The sequence below is a fragment of the Anabrus simplex genome, chromosome 9 (genome assembly GCF_040414725.1).
Source record: "Anabrus simplex isolate iqAnaSimp1 chromosome 9, ASM4041472v1, whole genome shotgun sequence".
Classification (NCBI taxonomy): domain Eukaryota; kingdom Metazoa; phylum Arthropoda; class Insecta; order Orthoptera; family Tettigoniidae; genus Anabrus; species Anabrus simplex.
In genome coordinates, this window is record NC_090273.1 from 142,240,591 (window position 1) to 142,259,321 (window position 18,731).

The 18,731-nt window shown below is 37.9% G+C and overlaps 1 protein-coding gene across 1 annotated transcript in view; it reads left to right on the top strand.

Moving 5' to 3' along the window:
- LOC136880944 (uncharacterized) overlaps positions 1 to 18,731 on the top strand; it is a 177,599-nt gene that overhangs the window by 122,056 nt on the left and 36,812 nt on the right. The window contains exons 10-11 of the mRNA XM_068229175.1: positions 827 to 1,018; positions 11,185 to 11,288. Coding sequence (XP_068085276.1) covers positions 827 to 1,018; positions 11,185 to 11,288 — 296 coding nt within the window. The remainder of the gene's footprint in view (positions 1 to 826; positions 1,019 to 11,184; positions 11,289 to 18,731) is intronic.

The window sequence follows — 18,731 nt, forward strand, 5'->3', positions numbered from 1 at the left end:
TGTGCATTACTTTTTGATTCATGCTAACATATTTATTTATTCATTATTTATTTTTTTAATTTTTTAGCCAACATTCTGGTTTATGGACGTTTTTCTTCTTTTTGTCAGCCCAATACTGTTTCATCCTTTCTGCGCATCATTTTCTCTCTGCCTCTGGAATCACTCTTCCTATTCTCTGCTTGTTGATTTTTGTCTGAAGTCTAGTCTCAATATCTTGAGTGTATTTGTTTTGTATTTTAAATCTTTCATTGTCAAATGTAACTCTCTCATGTGTTCTTTAAGTTATGTGATCCATCTACCGTAATATTATTCTTCCCTTACACTTCCATAATTTTTCTACTGATTCTGGTGACCGTATTAGATGTCCTAAGAATGACATTTGTCTCCTTTTCATTGTGCTAGTCATAGGTTCTATTTCTTTATGAACTGTTTCATTGGAAGCTAGTCTCCAGATTCTGTTTAGTTGATAATTTTTATTTAAACAGGTTCTCACTACTGTATTCTCCTTTCTAACTTGAGTACTCTATCTATTGCAACTGTGTTTGTTGTTTTGAACAATGTTTCACAGGCATATGTCATTTTTGGCTGGGTGACTGTTTTGTAGTGTTTCAGTTTGGTTGCTATTGAGAGACACTTTTTATTATGTGTATTCTTGATAACATGCTGTGCTGTAACCAGTTTATTTATTCTATTTTACCATGCTGGTTTCTCGTTCAGGTTATATGTGATTATTTCATCTAAATATTTAAATTTTTCTACTATTTTTATTTCTTGGTCTCCCAGCTTAATATTGTTTATTAATTTATTTATTTATCTTCTATTCCAGATATTCACAGCACTTCACCATCTGACACTCCAGGGGCTGAAGTACCTGATAGAAGAGGAGTTTCAATCATTACCACTGCCATTGTACTTTCACTTCTTTCTGTATTAGCAATCTATTTCATTATTCGCTCTGATCTCAAATCAAAACTCAAGCAATTTGTGCTGTCTCGACCGTCGCCCTTGGAAATAAGAGGTAATTTCAGACAGCCTAACTTCTCGATGTGTGAGGTCATTTTCATCCAACGTGCATTCCAGGTGTAATCATTAAAGAGTATTGTGCAACAATTGTACACCACAACCCCAAAAACTTGAATTCTGAGATGTTGATTAAAGTTTTCAGATAATGTGAAAAGAATATTGTATACAGAGGGAGGCTGTAACTATTAACAAATTAATTCTCTTTTTCCTTTTCATTTCTAAAAGGCACTAATGAATTAAGTTGGCTTCTTGCTCAAAACAGACCCTCCGTGGCTTAGGCGGCAGCGCGTCGGCCTCTCACCGCTGGTTTCCGTGGTTTAAATCCCGGTCACTCCATATGAGATTTGTGCTTGACAAAATGGAGGTGGGACAGGTTTTTCTCCGGGTACTCCTGTTTTCCCTCTCATCTTTCATTCCAGTGACACTCTCCATTACCATTTAATTTCATCTGTCAGTCATTAATCATTGCCCCAGAAGAGTGCGCCGGGCTTCGGCAATCGGCACAATTCCTATCCTCGCCGCAAGTTGGGGGCTTCATTCATTCCATCCCTGACCTGGTCACTGACTGAAAAACAGGTTGTAGGTTTTCATTCATTCATTCTTGCACAAAAATCTAGAGAATTAATTTAATTATTTCATTTTTTAATTAATCTAGAATAACTTCCCAAAGTCGTGAGTTGCCACAAGGCAGAGTATACCAAACATTCCTTTTTAATCTCTGTTTTCTTTTTAGGAAGTTTCTTTATGTTCGTGTCCATAAAGATGATTTCTCATGTATGAGGTCATTGGTGTTCTCATGCATTTTTATGCATTATTTATTATTTTTAATCTCAGTAGTACAATTTCTCTATGAAGTACTCATTCCACTCTGTCAATATTTACACGTACCATGGGATTTCCCTGTTCAGTAACCATAGGCTTCAGAAGTACCTCTGGTGTCAACTTCAAAGGCATTAGAGACCTACAATTTTGCAAGTACATTTGCTCAGTGCAATACTTACCAATGACCAGTAGGCAGTAATGATCGATCTTAGAATGTTAAAAAGTTTATGATAGTATTCACTAAAATTGTTTATATATTCCATTTTGGTAAACCACATCATGTACGAGTGTTTTTAGTCACCATACGCAAACAAAAAATAACTCATGCATGAGAGATCATTAAGGCAATCTTGCATAAGGACTCTTTCTTGAAACCTAAGTATTTCAGGAACCTCAAACACCCTAGATCTTATTAGTGTACTCATCATCATCATCATCATCATCAATGTCCCACTCCAGTCACCCGGGTATGGTTAACAAGCCTCCTCCACTCCTTTCTGTCCTTCCACTTTTCCTGTTCCATTACTTCCACCACATCCAATCCAGCTTCTCTAATGTCCTTCTAAATCTGATCCATCCACATTCTTCTCGGTCTTCCAACTGGTCTCTTTCCCTTAACTTCTTTTTCCAATTCCCTTCTTGCTACCCGTTCCTTTCCCATTCTTTTTACATGTCCGAACCATCTCAGTCTTGCTTTCTGTATCTTCTGTACTAATGGTTCTATATTTAGCTCTTTTCTGATTTTAATATTTTGAATTTTATCTCTTCTTGTCTTTTTAACCGGTATTCTTAAAAATTTCATTTCTACTGCTTGGATCTTACTATCTTGTCTCTTCTTAGTTACCAGCGTTTCTAGTCCGTATGTTACAGTTGGTATGAAATACTGTTTATATAATGTTAATTTCATTCTCTTGGGTACTTTGTCATCCCATAAAAGTTCTCTGACTTGATGATAAAATGTTGTACCCTTACTTAGTCTGTTATTAATTTCAGGGTTGATTTCATTACTTCCATTAATAATGCTACCCAGATATGTAAACTGTTCTAAATTCTGTAACCATTCTCCGTCTATGTTCATTTGGCTTCTCTTTTCTCTTTTCCACAGTGCATGACTACAGTTTTCTTTTTACTAATTACCACTCCAAAATCCTTCAGATTTTCATTCCAAATGTCCAGTGTCCTTTGTACTTCCTTTTCTCCCTTTCCCCAAATCACCACATCATCTGCAAATACCAAAGCATTCACTTCATCACTACTGGTACTGATATTCTGTTTTACAAGTTTTATTATTTCATCCATCAATATTGTTACCGTGTTTTGGTGGATCAGCAGAGGTGAAAGAAGGTGCGGGCTGGAATGGGTCTAACTACAAGTCCGAAAGATGAATTTTAAAATTTAAATGAAGGTTATATTTTCAATAGACAACAAGGTTTAACAATTTTCACTAGGTGAAATAACAAAAAAAATATCAGGTACAATGTACGGTTACAAACGAAAGTACAATTTAAGGGGTCTTTACAAATCCTGGGCTACGAGCCCCAAAGTTTAACAATCTGAGCTCTCAGCTCACAACCACAAATTACGAAAGGGCAGAAAACCCCTAATTACATGGAGCACTTGCTCCCACCTCGTAATGTCAAGCCTCCTAGAGGCACCTTTCAAACACAAGAAAGAGCTGACCCGCTCTCAATCGTCCAAGCCTATTAAAGGCAATAACAGATTATTACAATTAACTGCCATCAAGGCACAACTTATAATGGAACAGAGGTACCTCGTACCCAATCTACTGGGCCTTCGCAGGAAGGAAAACAAAACGGGTTAAGTTAATGGCCCAAAATACAAAACTGAATGGAGGCGAGTACTTGCACTCCTACATGAAAGCTTGTTAAAACCTAAGTGGCGCTAAGCCGATACACAGGGGCTATTCCCATACTAGGGAGGTGACTCGTATAAGAAAAATAATTTAACACATTAATGAAGAGAAGAGAATCGGTTATGAAAACGTAGTCACTTCAAATCCAAATTGAAGGGGAGCTTGAGAGGGTAAAGCACTCTCTATCCCCGATTTACAGTTAAAGTAATAAGAAAATGTTTACATAAGCCGGCACCAAGTTACATTTTTGAACAGGTAGGATACTTTGAAAAGGTTCCAAACCTTCCCCGGGGGTTAAACTGCTGACCAAGAAAGAAATAAAGATGTTAAGAGGCCATTACCTTTGCTGAAGAGCTGCTGTTCGAAGGAAGAGGCGCAACCCGCCCCCTGCTATACTTCCATACACTAAGCTAGATGTTGTTGAAGTGGTGAAGAGCCGAGAAAATCAGCAGTTTTTAAACCCTCATGAAAGATTCGAGACCGTTCATGAATAATAAAGACACACCCACTCAACTTTATTGGGTAGCTAAGAGTTACACATGGAAATTTGAAGAAGAAACCTCTGATAGGTGGAAAATTAATTACAGAAATTACTGATTGGCTAAGTTCAAAATAGGCAGAAAGAAAGCTTAATATTGCCAACCCACAAATGAAAGAACAAAATTTAGTAAAGACCAAAACTTATAAATACAAAATTTCTTCAACAAAAGTTCCTTCACTTCGCACCAGGGTGCATGATCATAGTTTTTTGGGTAGAGACATCTGTTAGCGAATGTCCACACTTCTTGATCCATAGAAAACAAAACACGTTGAAATCCACACAGTATAGACAACTTTGTAATCCCAAAGTTTATAGTAGAGACCTCTTCTGAGAAAACTCATGAATTAATACAGTTCTAAAAGTTCACAGTTTCTCCGGTAGAGGAGGATTTATTGGCGGAAGATTTAACTTTGCGGCGTAGAGGTGTACCGGCCGGTACAAATATAATAAACAATAATGGTGACAGTGTACTTCCTTGCTTGAGACCTTTTTCTGTATAAACATAAGCTTTTTCCAAACCCAAAACTATGAGGATGATTTCCTTGTTCCTTTCCAGATGTTTTTCCATTATCGTTCGCACTGTAAATATCAAGTTGATCTATTTGGTCTAAACCCATATTGTTCTTCCTCTAACTGTGTTTCTATTATATCACTCAGTCTCTTGTCTATGACTTTCTCCATTATTTTTAGCCCATGTGATAATAGGGTTATACTGTACCTCTATAATTTTCACATTTCTTCCTCTTTCCTTTTTTGAACAGTGGTACAATGTTTCCTTGTTGCCAATCTTCAGGTATCCTTTCATCCTTCCATATGGCATTGATGGCTCTGTATAGCGACTGTAGTCCAATGCTTCCTGCTGCCTTAATCGTATCAGCATGGAATTCATCTTTTCCTCTTGCTTTACCTTTGGTCATTGCTTTCACTGCCCTTTCAAGTTCTAACCATGTTATCGGGTTCTCTTCTTTTTCTCCATCTATTATTTCCATTTTCTTATCTCCTTCTTCCTCTGAGCAGTCATCCTCTTTATAAAGTTTTTCAAAATACTTTGCCATCACCTTCTGAAGATCCTTTTTGTCATATACTATGGATCCATCTTCTCTCTCTAATGCCTTGATTTTTTCTTGATTTATTCTTTTTGATTTTATTACTCTGTATAATAGTTTCTGATTTCCTCAACTATCTTGCTCAATTTTCTTGGTAAACTCTCCCCAACATTTCTCCTTTTCTTCCTTGATATTCCTCTTTACTTGTAGTTTCAACCTTTGGTATTTCAAATGTAACCTTTCTATCTTATTTTCATCCCTCTGATATGTTTTTTGCTTTTCCTTATCCATTTCTTTCTTCACCTTGTTCCTTTCTTTTATTTCTTTTTTTATTTTGTCTGTCCACCAGCGTGTCTCCTTTCCCTTAACCTTTGCTTTTGTTTTTCCGCATACGTCAGTTGCTGCTTCTCTTAATTGTCCCACTCTTCTTTACCACTTTGTATTTCCATGTTAGGCAACTTGCTTTTTATACAATCTTAGAATGCCATTCTTTTATCCTCCTCCTCCTCCAATTCCCAAATCCCGATCTTTGGTTTCTTCTTCAATACAATTTTAGGGATTTTTACTTGTTTTAATTCCACAATTAATAATCTATTATCTCCTTCCATACTTTCACTGGGGACTATCTTTATATTCATGATGTATCTTCCCCATTCTCGGTCTGTTATTATAAAATTGATGAGTGCTCCATATTGTCCATCCCAACTATATCGGCTGATCTTATGGCTATTCCTCTTCATAAACCATGTGTTCTTTATTATCAGGTTATTTCTGATACAAAAATCCAACAGTTTCTCTCCATCTTCATTTCTGTCACCATACCCATGTGGGCCCAGAACATTCCCATATTCCACTCTATCAGTTCCCACATGAGCATTCAGATCTCCCATTATCATGATCCCATCTCCAACATTGAGTTCATTGAGGAACTCTTCTTTTTCTTCCATGCTACATCCTGTCTGTGGAGTATACACCTGTACTATCTTCAGTAGTTCCTTGTTTACATGTATGTGCATTATTATAATTCTTTCATTTATATACTCATCTTCAGCTATTGGTTCAACATTCTGATTCACTGCATTTCTTTTCTCCTTACTATTACCCATCCAGTACAAGGTGTACCCTTTCCTTAGTTTCTTCATTCCTTTCCCTTTGCATTTTACTTCACTTAATCCCAGGATGTCGAGTTTTCGTCTCTCCATTAGGTCAATCAATCCATTTTCCTTTCCATTCATTATTTAAATATTTATTGTTCCAAATCGGATTTTGTTCTCTGATCTAACACTTGCACGAACATCAGCATTACCATCGTACTGTGCAACTGTAGTCAGAGACTTGTCAATTCCATTTCCAATTTTAAACTTCCATCCGAGGCTTGTATTATAGTTGAAAGCAAGTACAAATTTACTCACCTGCTGACCTGCTAAGGCTAACGTATCTGTGGATTTTCTTTTTGGGTTTACTCTCTTAGCCTTTGAAGATCCCTCTTCTCCACAAGGCAGTGGTTTCCTCTTCTAATTTTCCCCAGAGAGGATGGGTTGCCTCATCCACCATCTTTGCCATTCCAAAGGTCTCCTTCTCTGCCTTAGATGCTGTTAAGATCTTCACCCGTAACCATGGGCATGGGTTCCACGTTATACCCCGTGAGACTGGGCCCCTGCCTGAACTTAGCTCTCCTTCACACCGGCCTACTGATGCGGAGGATACCCACCCCCGCAACGTAGATACGTCAGACAAAAATTACTCAAGTGAAGGATAGGGAAGATGACCCTATCTCCCTTGAGCTGGGTTAATGGTTGTGTATGATGCCACAACCATTGTACTATTGAAGGTTATTTCAGACAGCTCGTACCACTCTTTCCTTGTTGTTTAAAGGTGCCTCACATCTAGGTCATCGGCCCATACTTCTTTTTGTAATAAGGAAATGTAGAGCAGTAGATCTCTCTTTTCTCACAGTTGACTCCAGTTGCCTCTCTGAAATGGGTCTCAAAACACACAGTAGGATCAATAATCATTGTAGTCTTTGTTCCTGGCATGATTGCAATCATGCCGGTATGGCAGGTGAGCTTCTTCATATACAGTTAGACCTTTGTGCTGAAGGGAAAAAGCAGTGAAAGATCTTATTCTGTGGTGTCTTATATTACACAGGTTTTCACCATATCCCAAGATGTGTGCAATGCCTGCAGCAGTTACCAACTCGAGATCTGCCTGCTACGGCTCTTACGTGCATTTTTATCGCTTCTCTCATTCAGTGCTGCTCAAATTTTATTCCTTCATTTTTGGATTTTTGTACATAGAAATTATGTTATTTCAATCAATCAGTACTGATCTGCATTTAGGGCAGTCGCCCAGGTGGCAGATTTCCTATCTCTTGTTTTCCTAACCTTTTCTTAAATGATTGCAAAGAAATTGGAAATTTATCGAACGTCTCCCTTGGTAAGTTATTCCATTACCTAACTCCCCTCCCTATAAATGAATATTTGCCCCAATTTGTCCTCTTGAATTCCAGCTTTATCTTCATATTGTGAACTTTCCTACTTTTAAAGATACCACTCAAATTTATTCATCTACTAATGTCATTCCATTGACAGCTCAGAACATACCACTTATCAAGAGTATTACAAAAATGTTTATTAACACCACCTTTTCAATACAAGTTCTTGTAGTTAAGATTTACATAATATTATAAAGTCTTATTCGGTACATGTTTCGCCCTCCTTCAGGGGCATCATCAGCCTTGACTCAAACCTTAAAATCATTGGTCAGAATCTTGAACAATCCTTATAATATGTTAACAAAGATTAAAATTCTTATTATTTCATATTAAATACCTTAAAACTAACACAATAAAAACATCTAAACTTGTGGTTGATATTTTATCGGCTATACTTTAATTAAGGCCATGGTTGCTTCATTCCCAGTTCTAGCCTTGACCCTTCCCATCATCACCTAAGACGTGTCCACCTCCACAGCATTACAATTAGTGCTATTAACTGCCATCTTTGGGAGCCCAGGTTCGATTCCCAGTACTGCCACAAATTTAAGTAGGGCTGGTTTGTAATTAAAATACTGCAGCTCACCTCTATTGGGAGTGTCTCTTTAAATAGCTGCATCACCTCAGGATGAGGACACAAGTTTACTTTACCACTTTGGTGCAACTTAAAAGCAAAACCAAAAAGTGAATATTTAAAAGTAATTAAATAGAATGGTCTAAAGCTTCTTCAGATAATATTTTGTATGTCCAACCCTTGCCTTCGCATAATATTTTACAAGCATAAATGTAATATCTAGAAGAATTAAATAATATAATGCCAAGCTATATCAGTTTCAAAATGGACTCAGTCATCAAATACTCTTATTTCTCAAGCCACTCCAGCTGCATGCAATAACCCTATAAATCAGGCAGCCTTAACCCAAAGCCCTAGAACATCATAACAGAGAGCCCTGTTGTCCAAACCCCCTGTGGGTGGGGGCAGTAAAATAACACCCATGGTAGTTCCTGCTGTTGTAAGAGGCTACTAAAAGGGGCCCCAGTGGCTCTAAGCTTGGGAGCATGGGTTGGCAACCATGGGCCCCTGTAGCTGCGTCCTGGCATTGCTTCCACTTACTTGCACCTGGTTTCTCACTTTCATCTATCCTATCCGACCTCCCTTGGTCAACTCTTGTTATTTTTTGACCCCGAGGGATTGGGAGTCCTTCATTTTCACGCCCTTCGTCGCCCTCGTCTTTCTTTGGCCAATACCTTCATTTTTTGAAGTGTCAGATCCCTCCCATTTTTTCTTTCTGATTAGTGTTATATAGAGGATGGTTACCTAATCGTACCCTCTTAAAACAATAATCACCACAACCACCACCACCACCACCACCTGCTGCTAAAGATTCTGGAATAGGTGCTGTGCTGATAACGTTAGCAATGCTGGCCCATTGCATTTGTGTTAATTGTTCATATTTGAGCAAATTAACATTGCACTAATGTTAATATTTAATATATCATGCATTAATTTCAAACCTTCCCACCTTGAATATATTATATTTGCTTTTTGGTTCTAATTAGCACATTTGCTGCTATTGTCATAATTTATAACATTCATTTCCATGTTGACATTTGACTTATATAATAGGAATCAATCGAGGGATGTTCCACCATTCAACACTTTATATAATATATAATAACATTTATTAAATGAATTTCGGTTTTGATTCCCTTGGAATCTTCATTATTTCAAAGCAAACAAATAAAAAGGGTATTAACACACATTCAATATGAAATCTGCCTTTAAACACACTTAAAATGGTTGATGTGGATCACATACCATAAAAACACGTTAAAATTTAAAGAACGTCCTAGGAATGCTTTGAAGTTCTTATGCTGTTGCTGTGGATGTAAAGGAAAAACATATGTTAACAAAAGGTTCATATATTCATAGTCGAATCGTCGATGAAAAATTTAAAAACATGTATCAAAATTGACGATCTTGTGAAAGTGCCGATGTTAAGACAGTTTGCAGTTACGGCAGTTTGCTGGGGAGTTGGGGGAACATCCTTCGTTGTTTTGTAACAGCTGCTGTATGTTGAAAATGCCACTGTTAATGTTGAAGGTAAAAAGTTAAATGATGGTACGGCCTTGATTGTATGGCACAGTAGTTGCAAAAGGTGGATGTTCCCTCACTCCTCGCTCTCGTTACCCTGCCACTAGGCTCCACGCAGACACGGGTGAGGAGTGCACTTCCTCCCGTTCTCCGCTTTACCACCACCCCTCGGTAACATCAGCTCCCAGCCGCTACCTGGCAGGGTCAGTTCCAATGTCAACGGAACGTGATTCCGACAGCAAACAATATGCAACAAAGAGAAAGGGAGTAAGTAATTTTAGAATTCTCTTCACCCAATTTATTTTCTTTTGTCTTTCTATTTTCCTTTCTGATAGTGCAGTCTTTTACATTCTCTCTTTCCAGACTTCTCCATTTAACCGAATGAGTTTACAACTCAATTTCACACACTAATGTTTCCATACTGACACTTATTAATAAGAAATTGTATACATGAATTCAGTGCCAGCTTCAAAGAATACTAGATGTTCCGAGAACAACACATCAATTTTATGTATCAACAAGAACAGCTTCACAAATGCATTGTGAATTTTAATGAAGACAAGAGAAGAAAAGTTTTGTGACAGACCCTTCACTGAGTGTTTTAAACAATATTTCACTCATTCATATCACTCATTATTTATCTCTCCATTCATTATAGATTTTAAGATGTTTTTCAATGTTTTACTAATTGTGTAAGGCTGCCGATGACCGCAATTGGTTGATTTTTTTTTTTTTTTTTTGCTAGTTGCTTTACGTCGCACCAACACAGATAGGTCTTATGGCGACGATGGGACAGGGAAGGGCTAGGAGTGAGAAGGAAGCGGCCGTGGCCTTAATTAAGGTACAGCCCCAGCATTTGCCTGGTGTGAAAATGGGAAACCACGGAAAACCATTTTCAGGGCTGCCGACAGTGGGGTTCGAACCCACTATCTCCCGAATACTGGATACTGGCCGTACTTAAGCGACTGCAGCTATCGAGCTCGGTGCAATTGGTTGAAACATGTACCTAAACTTATTTCTTAAATCAACTGTTAGTCAATGAAGTATTGAAAAGGTGGACCAAAAAATCAAGTTCTGTATAACTCATTGAGGGGCCATTTTGATAAATTGATGTAAGGGAGCAAGAATCGATGAAATGAGCTAGTTCTTTTCAGAGCTCAAATTCGTAACACAGTTCTTTCATAAATTAGGTAATGACTTTTAACTGAATGAGTCATTTACAAGAGTCATTTCATGGACAACCAATCTGTACATTATAATCAATGCTAAGAGATTCTCTTGTTGTTGTAGAACACATGCCAAAGGTGTTGCTGCTGTATGCCCAGGACTGTGAAGAATTCATGAATCTAATGGCAGTGTTCAGGGAACTCCTGCAAACAGTTGGCAACTGTGAGGTATGTACGCTACTAGTGGTTACACCAAGTCATAATCGTTAGTTTCAATTCTTAGATTGTATGGCCTATCAGGGCTGTATTGAATTTCAAAGTTGCTAACTTTCATGTGAACATTTTGAGCACATTGCAAGACCTTCATTAAATAACATCGATACAATGTGAATTCGGCCCCAAAATTTGTAGGGTTCTCAAGCTCTTGAGATTGTGTTTACGTCCAGAGATATATCATCAGTACATTTGAATCTGTACTCCCTCTTTTCGACATCGAGAAGGCCTACGACACTGTGCCTAGAGAGATAATCTGGGAGTGCCTAGAAGGTATAGGTGTACCAAACTTCCTGATTGATAAAGTAAAGATGCTCTATCAAAAGTGCTTAAGCTGTATCCAAGTAGGGGATGGGAGGTCATATTGGTTTGCAACCAAAACAGGAGTCCAGCCGGGAAGTGCCTTGTCACCACCTGTTCATCATTGTCATGGATCGGAACATAAAATCCATCAAAGAACATTGCAAATGATGTTCTAATCTGGGGAGAAAATGAAGCAGAAGTACCTGAGAAACTAAATCTTTGGAATGGCAAGTTTAAAGAATATGAACTAAACATCAGTAAAACAAAAACTGTTGAAATGACTATCAACAGGGAAGGCACAGATTCAAACATTGTCTGTTACAGCCTGTTTCTAACTTCAAATACCTTGGAGGTATCATTTCAAAAGATAACACAAGAAATACTTAATAGGACTCAGAAAACCACTCAATTTTATTTTCAAGTGAGAAATCTACTCTGGGATGATAAAATACCACAGAAAGCAAAATTGACCATGTTTTATACCAACTTCATTCCAGTTCCCACATATGGACTCAAAACATGGACCCTGCATAACAAGGCAAATAGTAAAATCCATTCAACAGAAATGAAATTCAGCAGAACAATAAACCAAAAGACCAGGAAGGACAAGATTAGAACTGAAGCAAACAGGAACGAGGCTGGCATCAACATACCTGTTACTGAGCTTTTTGGAAGACACAGGTTACAAGGGTTTATGAGGATGGACAGAACAAGAACAGCAAGGAATTACTTTGACAGAGAAGTGAAAGGGGAGAGGCCAGTCGGGAGGCCAAGGAATAGATGGATAGACACAGTGAAATTGGAGGTTAGCAACAGGAATGCCAAGTTTGAGGACATAGAGAAATAGAAACTATACTTTGACAGGAAGAAGTGGTGAGTGCTTATACACCACATCCAGGAAGCTGGAGCTGGAAAATGATGATGACAATGATGATGACGATGATGGTGGTGATGATGAGGACGATGACGACGACGACTCCCTCTATAAACAACATATTTCAAATAGTCCACAATGAACATACTCACCATTGCAGCAGTAACAGGCAAACCAGAAGCACCAGGTGTGGGATGGAAACAGGGCTAGAATTTTTTTTAAATCCAAAAGAAGGCAGTATCTACTACCAAAAAAAAAAAAAATTAAAAAAAATTACATAAGTTGTGGTAAGATGTTAGAGTTACTTGAAGGAGGACCAGCAGGATATGTAATAATCCAAAATGGATCCAGAAAAATATGTAATTGAAAAATTCACCAAACACACAATTAAAGGATCTAAAGTTTCCAAAAATGATTAGAATTAAATTAAAAGGGAATTAAAATTGGTCCACCTCTGTGGTGTAGTGGTTAGTGTGATTAGCTGCCATCCCCGAAGACCCGGGTTCGATTCCCGGCTCTGCCACAAAATTTGAAAAGTGGTACGAGGGATGGAACGGGGTCCACTCAACCTTAGGAGGTCAGCTGAGTAGACGGGGGTTCGATTCCCTTCTCAGCCATCCTGGAAGTGGTTTTCCATGGTTTCCCACTTCTCCTCCAGGCAAATGCCGGGATGGTACCTAGCTTAAGGCCACGGCCGCTTCCTTCCCTCTTCCTTGTCTATCCCTTCCAAACTTCCCATCCCCCCATAAGGCCTCCTTTTCAGGATAGCAGGTGCGGCTGCCTGGGCGAGGTAAGGGTAATCCTCCCCAGTTGTATCCCCTGCCCCAGAGTCTGAAGCTCCAGGACACTGCTCTTGAGGCGGTAGCGGTGGGATCCCTCGCTGAGTCCGAGGGAAAACCTGACTCTGGAGGAGAAGCAGATGATGTAGAAGAAGAAGAAGAAGAAGAAGAAGAAGAAGAAGAAGGAAATTCAATTCAATTCTGTAATTGGCATTAAAATAATATTATTTAAAGATAGGAATACACAAATTATAAAATCCTGTAATGTCAATATAGGATGTGTAGTTCACCATAATTCTACATATTGAAAAGTGTTATAAATATCAGCGTAACCAAATAGGTTATAAAGATAATAGCGGAAACTCTCTTGGAAGTACATAGCTTTCCGATGAGACAACGTGACTAGCACTATCTAGCGGCTTGCAGTGTAAAAATGAGCAGCTGTCGACTACTCCTTGTGGCTGCTATGACATAATACCTGAACCAGAGACTCCGACATTTCACCTGCACACAAAAATGTATTGGTTTTAAGTTGATATTTAGAAATTTCATGATCCGTATTGAAGTGGGATTACAATAATATTCAATATCCAATACAAAGATCTTTATTAACATGAATGAGTCACATATCGTTCACATGAGATACTAGTTTCAGCACTATCATCAACCAACAAGTCAAATTGGGCAAACACATTATAACTCTAAAACAACTTTAGAACACACTATAACACCTGCACAGATGAATATGAAATAAAATATGGTACATGATGATGTTGCATTTCAGTTTAAAATCCATTAAAATGACGATGCCTTCATTGTTGTATACCCATGGCGGTTTGTCCAGCTTGAATATGTTTCTAGTTTTTAAAATCTGTTAAAATTATGCTGCAGAGTTTAATGTCACATGAAGTTAACACTATGGGTGGTGTGCACCAACCAAGAGTAAGTTCTACTTCCATAGTAAAGTACTCTTGAAGTCAGCATTCGGCGACTTCCATATGAGAGTAAATTACTTCTGAAGTATTTTAGTCCTTTCAGATACTCCTGGACTAAATTACTACAAGAGTAAAATGTTGGAGAGCACCATCTTGTAGTGTATTACTAAAGAAGTAAATAACGTACGAATATAGGTTAGAATTTACTCTCACGTCGTGCATGGAGTAAGCTAAGTTTAGACTTGTTGACTAATGATAATATTGTGCCGTATATGAGAGGAAAGACGTTTCAAACGTGTTTATGGATTACTTAGATTACATTGAAGATCTCAACGCAGTAAACGATGAGAAATGTAATAGTGCGTAGGCCTACAGTGCGTGAAAGGCGAGAGCTGTGTAATGTGAACACGGCGAGTTTCAGGAACGTTTTCGGTCTTAGGAAGGAATCCTTTACTTTCCTTCTAAATCTACTTGGAGATCACTTACAGCTGAATTCTTGTCTTAATTTTGTTGTATCTCTCAAATTACAGTTGCTGTGTGCCCTACGAGTGTTTCGTACGGGAATATTTCAGTACAGTTGCCGGTGATCTAATTAATGTTTACCGCACAACTGCTAGCCGTATCTTTCATCGCATGGTTAAAGCACTGGTTGAAGCTAAGAGGGAGGTACGCCTGCAAATGATGATGATCGTTCGGAAAATAAAAGGATATTCTTCACGTTGGCAGGTTTCCACACATCGTGGGCGCAATTGACTGTGACTGCGCGCATATTCCCATTTAGTAGAAAGAGCCAGCTGTACTTCAAGCTGGCTCAGTCAACTAGAAAAAGAAACTCAGGATAGTAAGGAATTTCAAGTTACCCAATTGCAACAGTCAAGTTTTAGGGATGAAGGAGTCTGAGATTGCTCTTGGTAAACTGTCAAAGTGTAGTAAATAAACAATTAAAATTCGGTACATTGATGGAATCTTATGAGACTGATGTGGTGATAGGAGTGGAATCGTGGTTGAAAGAAGGGGTGGGTAATACAGAAGTATTTCCAGAAGGGTACACAGTCTATCGTAGAGACCGAGGAGATAAAAAGGGAGGGGGAGTGTTTATTCTGGTGAAGGAAACTTACTGTTCACATGAATGGTTTACCGATGAAAGGGATGAAATATTAGGGATAAAATTAGTTTGTCATAATATGAAGGAGGTGGGAATTATAGGAACATACAGGCCTGGAAGAGAGGAAAGAGACATGGAAATCTTTGAGAAAATAATAGATTATACTCGTAAAAACAATAATAATGATATGGTAATAATTGGGGGAGATCTAAATTTGCCTGAAGTTGAATGGAATGGAGCTGCAAGTGAAGCCCATGAACAAAAACTGGCAAATAAGTTAATTTGGGAGGGAGGATTTACACAAGTAGTACAAGAACCGACTCGTCTCAATAACTTACTAGATGTATTCTTGGTTAAACCATGGGAAATTGTTGATAAAACTGAGGTAATTGAAGGAATAGGAGACCATAAGGCTGTAATAATAGATGTAGGACTCGTACCAAAAAGGCTTAATAAGAGGGTTACACAAGACAAGAAATTGTACAGAAAAACTAAAGTTGATGAATTTGGGACTTACCTTAAATCACAATTCAGTTGTTGGATAAGTGAAGGGAGTAACGTGGATACACTTTGGGCTAAATTTAAAGGAATCATTTGGGAAGGAGAGAAGAGATTTGTACCTGTTCAGAAGGGTAAAATGACCTCAGACCCTGTTTATTATACAAGGGAAATAAGAAAATTAAAAAGAAAATGTAGAATAGTAAACAGGAAAATCAAAGAGGGTAGGGAGAGTAGAGAAACTAGAAAACAGCTAATGAGGGAACTGAATAGAGTGAAAAAGGAAGCAAAAGAGAGTTATATGAATGGCATACTTCAAGAGGGTAATGACCACAAAGGGAAATGGAAAAAGCTGTATTCATATATCAGGAATCAAAAAGGAAAAGGAATCCAAATTCCTAAAATGGTGGGAGAAGGGGGTGAACACTATTTAACAGATACTGAGAAAGCAAACCTATTTAGTAGGGAATTTAGAGATTCAGTAGATGATTGTCAAGAGTTGGAAACCGAAACAGAAGATAGAGAGGGAGAGAGACAGAGGGAAACAAGAAGCTTCTCATTCACAAACGAAGATATTTTCAGAGAAATACAACTGCTTCAGCAAGGAAAAGCAGCAGGAAGTGATCAAATTACTGGGGAGGTATTAAAGACAATGGGGTGGTACATAGTGCCTTATTTAAAATTTCTCTTTGACTATGTCATAAATAATAGTGTAATACCAAAGGAATGGAAGGAATCTATAATAATACCAATTTATAAAGGAAAGGGTGATAAAAGGAAACCAGAGAACTACAGACCAATCAGCCTGACCAGTATAGTTTGTAAAATACTGGAGAGTTTAATATCGAAGTACATCAGAGGGATATGTGATGATAAAAATTGGTTCATGAGGAGCCAGTATGGATTTAGAAAGAAATTTTCTTGTGAGGCACAACTGGTGGGATTTCAGCAGGACATATCAGATCAGTTGGATTCAGGAGGTCAGTTAGATTGCATAGCCATAGATCTTTCCAAAGCCTTTGATAGAGTGGAACATGGAATATTATTAAAGAAATTGGAGGGAATAGGATTCGACGTAAGGGTTACACGTTGGATAAAAACATTTCTAAATTCAAGGGTTCAGAAAGTCAAAGTAGGAAATAATGTATCTCAGGAAGAGAAAGTTTGGAAGGGAATTGCGCAGGGTAGTATAATCGGTCCGTTACATTTCTTAATATACGCAAATGATTTAGGGAACAATATAACATCAAAAATAAGATTGTATGCAGATGACATAATTGTTTATAGGGAAATAAACAACATTGAGGATTGTTCAGAATTACAAAGGGACCTTGAAAGTATCCAACAATGGGTTGAAGAAAATAATATGAAGGTTAATGGAGGCAAATCAACTGTTACAACTTTTACAAACAGGAGCTTTAAAACTGAATTTGAATATACTTTGGATGAGGTAGTTATCCCAAAAGATGGCAAGTGCAAATACTTAGGTGTGAGATTTGAAAGTAATTTGCACTGATAGGGTCATATTGATGACATTGTTGGGAAAGCATACAGATCGTTAAATGTCATAATGAGGCTACTTAAAGGATGCAACAAAGAATTAAAAGAAAAAAGTTACTTGAGTATGGTTCGTCCATTATTGGAATATGCAAACAGTGTTTGGGATCCTCACCAAGAATACCTAATAAAAGAAATAGTGTGCAGAGGAAAGCAGCAAGATTTGTAACAGGGGATTTCAGGAGAAAGAGTAGTGTATCAGAAATGTTAAAGGAACTTGGGTGGGAAACTTTAAGTAAGAGAAGGGAGAAAACTAGACTTATAGGATTATATAGAGCCAATACAGGAGAAGAAGCATGGGGAGATATCCGTGAGAGGCTTCAGTTGGAAAATAATTATATCAGCAGGACTGACCACAAATATAAAATTTTAGCAGAAGCGATTGGGGTAAATTTTCATTCATTGGGAAGGGTGTGAAGGAGTGGAACAGTTTACCAGGGGTAGTGTTTGATCCTTTTCCAAAATCTGTACAGATATTCAAGAAGAGAATAAACAGCAACAGAGAAAATAAATGAAGTGTTAGAGGGCATTCGACCAGTGCAAGTTATTGTAAATTTAAAAAAATGTGTGTGAATAAATTAATTCCATCCCCTGGTCTAAGGAGTTTGGACAGCCAAAGTAGGGGACTGCCTGTAGGGGTGAAGTACAGTGGGGACTTCGAGGGCCCTGGGACCGCTACGGTAGCTGTGAAGGCCCTTCAGGAACTCTGAAAAGTGGTGGCAAAAGGGGCTCTGGTTAAGACGCAGCAGGTCGTTATGCTACTTAGGATCCAGAACGGGTAAAAAAAAAAAGATGTAAATAAATAAATGCAATGTAAATATTAATCTTATACCAGTTGTATAGTATCATTTGAAGTAATTCCACATACTTTATATCAGTTGACTATATTTGTAAGTAGTACAGGAGATATTATAAGTAGAATTTTGTAAACAATATAAATTTATTAAGGATGAGCTGTGTGTTTAATAGAAAACATTGTTAGCGTAAATTGTATAATATTGTATAATAGGAAAATTTTCTTCTCTTGTTAATTTAATATTTAGTGCTTGACAATAATGTATTTTAGTGTACCATTTGCCACCGAGGTAGACACCTCATTTGCAAATAAAGAGATTTTGATTTTTTTTTTTATTTATTGCCCTCTCGGTGACAACGGTGAACTTTTCAGAAATCGGAAGAGGTATTTTCTTTTTTCTTTTTTTTTTTCAATTTGCTTAATGTCGCACCGGCACAGAATTGGTCTTATGGCAATGATAGGGCAGGAAAGGCCTAGGGATTGGGAAGCGGCCGTGGCCTTAAAGTAGGGCCTACAGACCCAGCATTTGCCTGGTGTGAAAATGAGAAAAT